This window comes from Primulina huaijiensis, chromosome 6 (genome assembly GCF_012295235.1).
Source record: "Primulina huaijiensis isolate GDHJ02 chromosome 6, ASM1229523v2, whole genome shotgun sequence".
Taxonomy (NCBI): Eukaryota; Viridiplantae; Streptophyta; class Magnoliopsida; order Lamiales; family Gesneriaceae; genus Primulina; species Primulina huaijiensis.
This window is the reverse complement of record NC_133311.1, coordinates 10,401,619-10,412,890: the sequence shown is the minus strand read 5'-3', so window position 1 is coordinate 10,412,890 and position 11,272 is coordinate 10,401,619. Positions and strand designations below refer to the sequence as shown.

Here is an 11,272-nt window from a genome sequence, read left to right as displayed (position 1 = left end):
GCAGCTCATTGAGAATATTGTGTTTGAAACACTTTTGTTGGTGTCAAAACCGATCCTATCAAAAACTGATAATCTGATAAGAATTATTTCAGTTTGGGACTGTATCAGTTTTGTTCAACTAGACCAGTTCATTTAGGTCAGTTTTATCTTAGCTATTTGTTAACACCAAAACATAAAATTTCTCGATCCAACAGTAATATGTCAATAAATAAATTAGGTAATTAAATCAGAAAATTGAAAAATCACCTAAATAAACAATTAAAATAATAATTTAGTAATTATGGAGAAAATGATAACTAATTAAATTCAAAAATCAAACTCCACTTTTCATGTGAAAGAATGCATAGTAAAAAAATTTTTAAAAATATTAAAGGCAAAAACTTGTGTGAGACGGTCTCACGGGTCGTATTTGTGAGACGAATCTCTTACTTAGATCATCCATGAAAAAGTATTACTTTTTATGCTAAGAGTATTATTTTATATTGTGAATATGGGTAGGGTTGACCCGTCTCACAGATTAAGATCCGTGAGACGGTCTCACATGAGACTCACTCAATATTAATTGTATATTTGAATTTTTTATTTGAAATAATATATAGTTATATATCAATTAATTAATTATTAAGTAATTATGGGAAAAAAGAAATCATGGTAATGTATCAATTAAATTAATTATATAATTAAATAAGAAAATTGAAAATTCATCTAAATAAATAAATAATTGTAAAAAAAAATAAATAAATTCATAAATTAAACTCGTACAAATTTTTAATTTAAGTTTGCTCCGTCAAATTATTTATAGATGAACTTTTTGTAAGAACTGAGAATATTAATCTGAAAGGAACAAAATGGTCGTTAATATTTTCAGAGCTAAAAGCGATAATAATCATGACAAAATCAGGTGGAAGACATGGAGGCAAATGGGATAAATTGAAACGAATAAGTATTAAAAATATCCCTCTCTTCTCACAAGGTGGTCCCATGGTCTAGTGGTGAGGACATTGGACTCTGAATCCAGTAACCCGAGTTCAAATCTCGGTGGGACCTTCAATTTTTCAAAGTATTTTGCCATAGTTTTTTTTTTTTTTTTACGAATTTTTTAATTTTATTTTAAATGTTTGTGTTACCAATTATCAAAAATTAAATTAATCAAAATAATTGAACCAATTGATTTATATTTCAAACCAGACAAGGCAATTTTTTAAGCAGATTATTTCGTTTAGAAAAATTATAACTACCAGTGTTTGAAAAATAATAGATTCTTCAATAAGCTGGAGTTTAATTATATCTTATAGATAGTAGAACAATGATTGTTCTTTTCCTTTTCTTTGGTTGAGAAAGATGAAATAAATCGAACCAACATGCTACCAGCAGTGTTTGAAACAGTTTGTAGGAAGTATTTTTCGGATTTTAGTCGGGTGGAAGACTGAAAAAGTTTCGGGATGTTTATGAATATCTGATTCTTCTTCAACTTCTATAATTTTTAACTAAAAGTTATAAATAAGATTGAGATGTTTTTTTCTATTTTGTTAATGTTTTAAAATTATTATTTGACATTTTTATCCTTTAAAAAGTTATGAAATTCTACAATTATCTTCAATTTTTATTTATATTTTTGAAGATTTTCTAAAATATAAAATTTTATTATACATAAGTTCGTAAGAATTTATCATAAAATTCAAGTCATATTTTATTACAAGAATCTATTTTTTAAAAATTAATTTTTTTTATAATTTTCATTTCCATTCTTTTTGAAAAAATATTGTGTACGATTTTAATTATTTTTTTTATTAATGTTATATAAATTTGAAGCAGATGAATTAATTTTTATACAAAATATAAAAAATATAATAATAATTTTATAAATATATTGTTGCTGTCCTTACCTAAATTTAGATCATTGAAAAGATAAATGTTACATATTTTAAAAGATATGTTGTCACTAAAAAAATTTGGAAACAATTTTTCTCCAAATACTCAATTTTAGTTTACATTAGCTTATTTTCAAACTCTTCCTACAATTGCTCATCACACACTTCTTTTTACTCTTTAAATGAATCCCTTCAAAAAAGTACAAGCTCTTCGAAACACTTATTAAATATGTCCTAGTTTTTTTAAAACTAGTTACTCTGTACAGTTTTTTTTTATAATTATCAAAAAACTAAAGTGAAATTTGACAAATTATCGAGAGACTAAAGTGAAATTTGAATTAATGAAATTTTTAAAAAAATAAAAAAAAATTTGTTGAAATTAAAAAAAAAATTGTAATATTGATCTAACATAAGGGCAAAATTGGAAGAGAAATTTGGTGTCCCATTTTGTCAATATTAGACCCAAACTTAATATATAGTATAGATTAATTAAAAAAATCCTTTACGGAAAAAAGGAAACTGCAGATATAACATAAGCATGAAAAGTTTGGAACGTCGGGGACAAACGAAAAAACAATCATTTGTTTTTTTATTTGGACAAAATTGAAAACAACAAATCGATAATTCTAGAATCACTACATTGCACAGAATCCTCATCAGTAAAATTGAGTTTAGAAAGCCAATACCCAAAAATTGGATTAATAAATCAAAGATCATGAAAAGATTTCGAACAATGTCAAGGCAAGAGCATGAAAATCAAAGAGATTGACACACTTTGTAATACTCTACAACATATGGTACTCAAGAAAGGCGATCAAGAAGGTATACAGAACGAGGAGCTAAGTGCAGGAGGTAAAACACAAACCAAGTGCGGTCCAGGTGGATTGCAGCTTATACTTGCTTCTTTGACGTTTGGCAAGCCAAGTTGCGGGGGGCGAACATATCCAGCCACCAAGGGCAAGAACAATATTGAGACCACTATTCTGGAACCTGAAGAAGAAGATGAAATTTACCAAAGATGGCCCATTGCTAAGAGAACAAAATGGGGGAGGGGTGAAGAGGAAAACAATAAGGATATAGAGATGCCTTGTTTTGTGGAGAGTGAAACGTATCCTCTTTTTCTTCCAGCAATCATCCAATTCTCAGAATTAACATTGACTTCGTATAACACCTCATCCTGTCACGGGGAAAAAAATAAGACGTTCCAATGGATTATGTGCCTACTGCAATTTAGTACAAGTCCAATATCGTTTTATTTGAATATTGGACAGTTTTCTTCTGTAAGTATATAATGGCTAAACTTTGTCATGTCAAGGAACTATATATTAAATGGGCAACTAACAACATGATCATAGATAACAAATCACTACAGATCAGACTCCTGGCGACAGTATGTCATCCACCTGGTGAAATAAATCAACTCATTCATGGAAAACATCAAATGGTAGCCTAGGTAGAATTGCAACGAAAGAATGATGTTTTAACTTTGAATATTTAAGAAAAACAAAATCTTAAAAGACTCACTAAGTTGTCAGCAGCACCATTCTCCATATTCTTTAACCGTTCAACCCTCCATTCAATGGTCACAAGTTGTCCAACTCGGAGACCACTTGAAGGGAGAGGAAGGAAACCAACAGCAAGGCAAGGGTCCAGCACTGGTCTCTGTAAAGTAAGGGCGCTCCTAAAGGTGAAAAATAGTTCGTCATCATTACCAGATTCTGGGAGTCCATCAGCCACAGGGGTATGAGCTCCAAGCTTTCTGGATCCACGTATTTTGTATCTGATATTTAATAGACTATCTGGACGCAACACCTTTGTATTATCTGTATGAGGAAGATGTGTACAGATGATAACAAAACAAAGCAGTAGAAGACCATGTAAAAAAGCTTGCTTTGAAATCTTATACAACTTGGTATAGTTTAAGGAGAGTCTATCTAATCATGACAAATCATCACAATTTTTAGGTTGATCAAGAATATTTTCCAAAGTGCCACTGTGGAAGCAATGAAAGGTTCTGATTGAATTAATTAATTTTTAAACTAAGGAGTCTTCAATAGAGCCCAAAGGGTTCCAGGTGCAAGGGTTCAGTGGTTACGAAGCTTTGTAAGGTTAGGATAAATGGTCGATTCCTAGCAGGTACAGTAACCATTCAATCCGTGATATTCCTGTCTGCTCCAACTAATTATAACATTTTTATACTTTACAATATTGTAATAATTTATTTGAAATTTTGAATACTTATCCCCAAAAGTCTTGTAAATAACAATATGAATATCGCGCAATGCGTGAACAACTAAGAAGGATGGATCTTATCGTCTTGTTGACTGCAGATGTACAATAATCCAGTACTTCAGTTAAATCTGAGAGTTGAATCAAAGGGGCAGAAAAATAATAGTGAAAGGAACCAATTTTGGATTTACCATTGATCGACGTGTCCAACAAGTAGATGCTAAACAGCATTCCAGCTTTGGACTTTGGTGAAACAGTCAATGGAAAGAACCTGGAGACAGGTCTTCCATCACCTTTGCCAGTATGATCAAAGCAATCTTGAAGGTCCAGCCAAGCATCATGGATGGTAAGCGAAGCTTTCACTTGGGACTGCAGTATGACCTGCACAAAAGTAAAAGGTTGGAGACAGAACATGGAAGATACACTTTTTCACAACCCTTATTCATACAAGTCAATAAAAAAACTAGGCTTCCCCACAGTTTTGTAGGTTAAATTCACGTGATTGTGCACAAAAAATAAAAGTACATGCCACACAAAACTCCATTTGGTGTACTAAAATAACAAGGATGTCGTACAAGTTCATTAGTCTACAAATTTAAGAACGTGACTGGTTAAGAAAATTGTGCAATAAATACCTGCAATAGCAGAGTACCATCATTGCATTTGTCTGTAACACGTGTACTCACGTCAAAAGGATTTGTAAAATGAACAGCAATTGTCCTGTGATTGATCGCAATTGTTTTAGATTTGACTCCAAACTCTTTGGAAAAACATTAGAAGAAAATAAAATTGGAAGGCAAAAGAAAATGGTACTTTTCAAACGTCTGGTTATGAGAAACTCCAAACTCGAGTTTTAGAGCTATCATCCTCAAACCATCCACCACACTCTGTCCTTGGGGTACAACCATCCCTATCAAGATATGAATGAAAATAATAGCAAATCTTAACCGTAGAAGGATCTTTTAATTTAGAGATGGAATACCATAAGTTTATGCAAATGACTAACCAGCAGTTGCTCCCCTAGCTATCCCATCACTAACGGCCCGCAGTGGAATCCATAAAACCGAAATAATGTTGCTAGCCCAATTGGGAAACTTGATTTTGCCATCTTCAAGAGCCAATTTATTGACTTCAGCTCCAGTACGAGAAAGGCAATCCTCTGCATCAGTCAAGTTGGCTCTATTCTGCGATGCTTCTTCTCTGTGCTTCTCGATCTCAAAGCCGTGAGCCTCCTCAATCCTCAAGCCAGGACCAGTGTCTATGTGCAGTACAGCACCCTTCAGGGAGTAGTTAATTGGTGTAACAATTATTCCAACCCACTGCAATTCATTCATCAGCAAAGCAGATGAAATAGCAGCAGCAAGATCAACCAGAGGCCTTGGTTTTGCCACCTACACAATAGCATTAAGTGATGAATCTCTTAGGTAGAAAAGCAGAAAATGTATATGCAAGTAATAAAAATGGCTAAGTAATGAAAGGATTGGAATTCCATTCATGCGTGCACTGATAATATTTCCAATTCAGCAAAAAAGTATTATTTCAATTTCCATGCACAATGTGATACCTTCAAGATTGGTCTCGTTGGTTTCTCGTAACTCATAAAATCATCAGCGTCCACAGGGCCAACCCTTGAAAAACTATGAGATCTGAAACTTAATTGACCGATATGTCCTGTGAGAGCCCCCAATACATAGGAACCGGGTTTTTGGGGGGGCACTGGGAGGGTGATTGTATTCTTCCCAGGCATTAGGACGATAGCATCAGATCTCTTTATTGCCTACACATTCAAGAGAAATAAAATGTGATGAAATGCAAAAGATGCAATATCATTACATGACATCAACGAAGTTGAATTGTCACACAGAACAAGTACCTTGGCTCCTTCATCAGTGTTATGTGTAGCTGTCAGCGTAAGACTAAATGATTCAAGAGTTATATCATCTGGAAATCCACTCCACAGAGTTACAGAGAGAGTGCCAGGGTCCCCATCACAAAGCTCCAGAGCAGGTCCGGGATTGCCAGAAAATGTTACCAGGGATGATACGTCTAGGGGCACAGGGTGCTCCATTTCGCTATGAGCAAGACGGACGACTTCAGATTGAAATGCTTGTCGCTCTTTTATTGAGAATAATCCTTTATCCAAGGACAACAATCTCACACAAGAAGATAAATAGCCAGCTTGATCATTCAGTAACTTCTGACACTCTGCCAAATTTGGGAGGACTTCGGCCAATAAGTTCTCCCATCCTTCACCCGCATAAAGTGCACAAACTTTCTCATACAGATTTGCTGCAATATCATAATTTGAGCGCTTATGGTAGACAGCAGCAATTTCACCATCAAGGACAACCCCATGTCTCTTCCACCACGAATTATGGTAATTATTTGCCGCACCTTTTGACAGATCCAGATATTTTTGCTGAAACGCAAGAAGCCCAGATTGCACAAAAGATCAGACCAAAGAAATGAAATGTGAGTCAACACAACCAACAATAAACTCTCTCTAATACAAAAGTGGCCACATAATGTAATTTCTTTTTAGGCAAATACGAGACCAAAAGATAAGAAGCTCTAAAAAGATTAAATAAAGGAACAAACTTCATTTCCTTGCGAAATAACAGCTTCCAATTATATACATATCGGAACTTAGATTGGAGAAGAATATCTTGAACTTAAGTCAATTAAATTCAAATCTCTCTGAGCATGTAAAACTAGATGCATGCGATTTTTTAGAAGGAAAACCAGAAAGAATGTCGGAAGAGACTTGATCCACAACTTCGACGGAATAGTGAATCCTTCAAGTCACTACCTCAAATTCAGTTACAGAAGAAAATGATTTCCACAGTTCGGCCTCAGAAATTGTATTCCGTAAGGCATGTTCAGCAGCAACATATATTTCAGCAAGCCTCATAGGCCGGTCAATTGAACCCTCAAAATTGCCAGGTGAAGAAAGGGTCCGCGACATGGATATTGCATTCACTTTTGGCGACGGGGATATTAGTCCTGAACTGCCAATGAAATACAAATTGAAAATGGACTGAAAAAACTCACAACCCAAAGTATAAACTTCCCATAGATCCAACCCATGGAATGAAACAAAAACCAAAAAAAGAAAAAAGAAAAAAGAAAAAACAGAGAGAGTAGATAATCTCCCAAGGTAATTTGTACACATCACACAAATCATCCACATTTCAAATTCCATTTTAACTGTCCCTTTATGCCATCATTGAAATGGAAATCTTTTCTCAATGGCAACTTACTTCTAGAATGAATGAATTTTCTGAGATGAACAACGGAAAGACCGATTATCAAATAAATCCCAAAACGAGTTGAAGTTAATATAGAGATTCAATCATTTAGAAATGAACAAAGTTCTAGGCAATAAACACAATTAGCGGAATTTCTCTTTTGCCCATATTAAGTAATGACAATTGATCTCTTCTACGGCAATTAATTATTCTTATTGGACTCTTTCCATCGAACCTGAACAAGTACGGGTTAAGAAAAGGTTATAAGAAATTATAAGCTGAATTGAAGAATGCGATTCTAGAATATCAAGTCACATCCTATAAAATACCCATGTTAACTCATGCAGTCACCGGTTTCGATATTTCCAAGCCACCACTATTCCTAAGGCGCGAAGGAGGTTGGTAGTGCCACATTCAACAGCCATTGCCATTCTCAAATGCCAACGCCAATGCCGACCTCAGAACAGAGGCACCATCATTATTGATCCCAAACTTGTTTGTGTTCCCAGTGGATGCCATCAAGGCAAATATCACTTGTCACGGCTCTTACGTGCTGACAACAACCAGTTAAAAATAAACATGCAGAGCCGTTCCTTAGTTGTCTTTTGGAATTTATACTTGAGATTTTCCAGAGTGCTCAGAGGGGTTCTAAATTCCCATCTCGAACATTTAACATATACATATAGAGCTTCAATGAGGATATAATCGAGAAATTTACCTAGAGAACAAACGCATTATCTGCATAAGATTCAGACTAAATAAAAGTCGGAATCCATTTTTCAAACATTTCATCCATCATTTTTCCTTTGTACGTTCCAATTCTAAAGCATAAAATCATAGGTGGTGCTATGGCATTTGATGAGATGAACATAAAACAGAAACAGCTACATAGTTTGGGAGACATAAATGTCAAGGAGCCTATAGAAGCAACTTTAATTGATGATTAATGTTTTGGACCCTTCAAAGGAATAATCAATTAATTGACGGAGTCGATTCTTCAATGATAATTTAAGGGGTAGAGCATTAACTTTAACAGTTGAGGTAGTAAAATGTATTCTTACAGGAAAGGAACACAAGAAATTATGAGCCAATTCCTTTGATACAAATCAGGATTGTAATTTGGCTTCGCCAATACACAAAAGGATGGTATACAATTTCAACCAGAGAAGTTAAAATTATTGCGTCGAAATAACCTCTCTCTTTCCTCTTTTAACCATGTAAGTGAGAAATATAGTTAAGCAAATAAAACTATGATGATCCAATTTGAGTTTAGTTACCCCTCCACGGCATTTGGACGACCATCAAACAACTCAAACATATTTCCAGCTGAGAGAGAAGCCCTACGACGATTTGCCTCACGCAAAAGAAGAGATGGCTCGAGAGGCAGTGACCTCCTCTGAATGCCAAAATGTTTAGGCCGTGAAGTTTCTTGGAGTATCATCTATACAAAGAAAGTAGAAAAATTCAAAAGTGGAAGGCACCAAAACACTATAACTTTAGCATAAACAACTACTTAAATGTTTTGTTAAAAATTTGTAAATGGTTACAGCAATTGGATGGCTAAACCAGGAAAAAAATGGAGATCTACACAGTAACAAAAACCAATAGTAAGAAAAAATAGTGGCAAAGGAAGAAAACTTTCACTATAATGAAACAAGCCTAAGAATGAAATACAAGGTGCTTTCATAGGCAGCCCGTATTTCCAAAACAGAACAAGTAGTGGGATGCACCTCATTCAGAATATATGCTGCCACAACTCATTCAATAGATATTTAATAATAGTAACACATCCTCTTCAGTAGATCAATTAGCTCAATCTAAAAGAAATTTAAAACCAGGTGATTCTTTCAAGAAAACAAGAGGACAGAAAAGAAAACAAATTAGCACGTCTAAAACTTCACATTTTTCTGACATAAAATCATAGAAGTTAGTGTTGATCACATTGGAAAATTAAAGAATATAAAGTTTCGAATATAAAACATCCAGAGTTAAAAATATAAATGCTTGAATATCGATCATGATTCAATCTATTAAAAGTTGTTTAGGTACTTCAGTGGCTGATAGATCAAGCTCCTTCCAAACTTCATAAGAGTGTTCTGAGCAAATCACGCAAAGAAGTAAAAATGTAAAATGCAGTAGAAATGTAAAATGTAAGCATGTGTTCATAGAAGTGAGTGTCGATCACATTGGAAAATTAAAGAATATATATAGTTTTGAATATAAAACATACATAGTTAAAAATATAAATGCTGAGTATCGATCATGATTCAATCTATTAAAAGTTGTTTAGGTACTTCAGGAGCTGATAGATCAAGCTCCTTCCAAACTTCATAAGAGTATGTTCTAAGCAAATCATGCAAAGAAGTGAAAATGTAAAATGCAGTAATTAGATCTTATTTTCCAAACTTGATAGTAAACTTCTCCTCCTATGTGTTTATGCCACTCTACCTCCAAATTTGTTGTAAGGTCCTTATGATCTCTATGAGAGATCCAGTTGTAAGGTTGTCACCATTACTAAGTTGGTATTTTAAATATAGAACAAAATCCTGCAAATTTGTTGCAGCAATGAGTTCAGAAATCCTCATCTCAAAACTCACAAACATGACTGTTTTAGAGTCAACAGTTCTTTGAAAGTAATAGCACGAATACAAATTTTTCAACGATATCCTTTAATCCATATACCACAATGACATTAAATGTAAATAAGCTTTCAGGCTACCATCAGGATTAAACTTGGGCTCCATGGGTGGCTGAAATTTCCAAATATCTAAATTCTAGCCAGATCTTCAAGTAGTCTGTTGGTTAAAAGGGAAAGAAACACTTCTTTCACAAAAGACATACATTCATGTAAACTACAACCAAAGGCATTGACAGTCTACAAGACTACAACAATGTCAGATACCATCTAAAACATCACTGTTCATGAAATTTTTACCACTAGGAATCACAATAATAACTATAAACTAATAATTGCATTTAATATAATCAATTTCCAAATGAAAGTTTCAAATTCCAAGCTAAAGTGTGGAGGCATCTGAAGATGATCATAAAGTCCATAAAATGTAAGAATATGTATTTTATTAAAAAATATTAAGCAATTTTTTCATGTTCAGTAGTAAATGGTAAAGGAAAATAGGCGACTTATTTGTTATGCTTGTACTGAGCTATCTAAATGAAAATTAAAGACAGCGGTTTACCATGTTCCCCACTACAATTTCCTCACTTTCCGTTCACTGAAACTCACCTTTTCTTTTGCAAGCACCTCAGATGAAGCAGTGGATGGAAGTGAAGGCCAAACTGCTGGCTTCGGCCACGGTAGCGTGCTAAGTGAAGCACTGCTCATAAGATAAAGACGTGATAATAAGCACATGTCAGAATACTTAATGACGGTCAAACAATTTGCTTTTATTTCTCCGACACAACTATTTTCCATTTCATGTACACCATAGTTGTCAAGGGCGCAAGGCGTACCGAGGCGCACAAGGGCTCTGGAGCCTGAGGCGCATACCGAAGCAAGGCGCACATTATTTATTTTTTTAAAAAATATATTTATCTTAGAATAATATATTAAAATATGAAATAATTAAGTCACAATGTCACACAAAACAACAAATAATTAATAAGTTCATTATAATAAGTAACACGATTAAAATTCTTCAATCATCCAAATCAAGTTCATCTTCTTCTATCGAATCATCAGAGTCCCTAGAACTGATACCTGAGCTTTCTTCAATAAATGGTTCTTGGCCTTTCTCTTATTCACGCTGTCACGTTGTTGGCTTCTGTAATTCTGTTGCAGTCTGCACACTTCTGCTCTTGTCGCTATATGATATTTAATTTGTTAACTGGGCTGCTAGGGTTTAAGGTTGGGTTGGGCCTTTTACATTTTAAGTTAATATTAAAAAAAACAGAGAAGTTGCATTT

General features: G+C 34.1%; 1 protein-coding gene and 1 non-coding gene across 2 annotated transcripts in view; one reads left to right on the top strand and one right to left on the bottom strand.

The window, feature by feature from the left end:
• The first annotated feature begins 975 nt into the window (after positions 1-975).
• TRNAQ-CUG (transfer RNA glutamine (anticodon CUG)) lies at positions 976-1,047 on the top strand. The gene has a single exon. It is a non-coding gene; the product is annotated as a tRNA-Gln (tRNA).
• A 1,598-nt stretch (positions 1,048-2,645) lies between these two features.
• LOC140979370 (trafficking protein particle complex II-specific subunit 130 homolog) overlaps positions 2,646-11,272 on the bottom strand; it is a 21,206-nt gene continuing 12,579 nt past the window's right edge. The window contains exons 10-21 of the mRNA XM_073444734.1: positions 10,593-10,683; positions 8,626-8,789; positions 6,910-7,108; positions 5,974-6,519; positions 5,665-5,877; positions 5,107-5,491; positions 4,914-5,010; positions 4,736-4,820; positions 4,292-4,481; positions 3,396-3,694; positions 2,958-3,048; positions 2,646-2,861 (exon numbers count right to left, since the gene is read on the bottom strand). Of these exons, the coding sequence (XP_073300835.1) occupies positions 2,686-2,861; positions 2,958-3,048; positions 3,396-3,694; positions 4,292-4,481; positions 4,736-4,820; positions 4,914-5,010; positions 5,107-5,491; positions 5,665-5,877; positions 5,974-6,519; positions 6,910-7,108; positions 8,626-8,789; positions 10,593-10,683 (2,536 nt within the window). The 3' untranslated portion in view covers positions 2,646-2,685. The remainder of the gene's footprint in view (positions 2,862-2,957; positions 3,049-3,395; positions 3,695-4,291; positions 4,482-4,735; positions 4,821-4,913; positions 5,011-5,106; positions 5,492-5,664; positions 5,878-5,973; positions 6,520-6,909; positions 7,109-8,625; positions 8,790-10,592; positions 10,684-11,272) is intronic.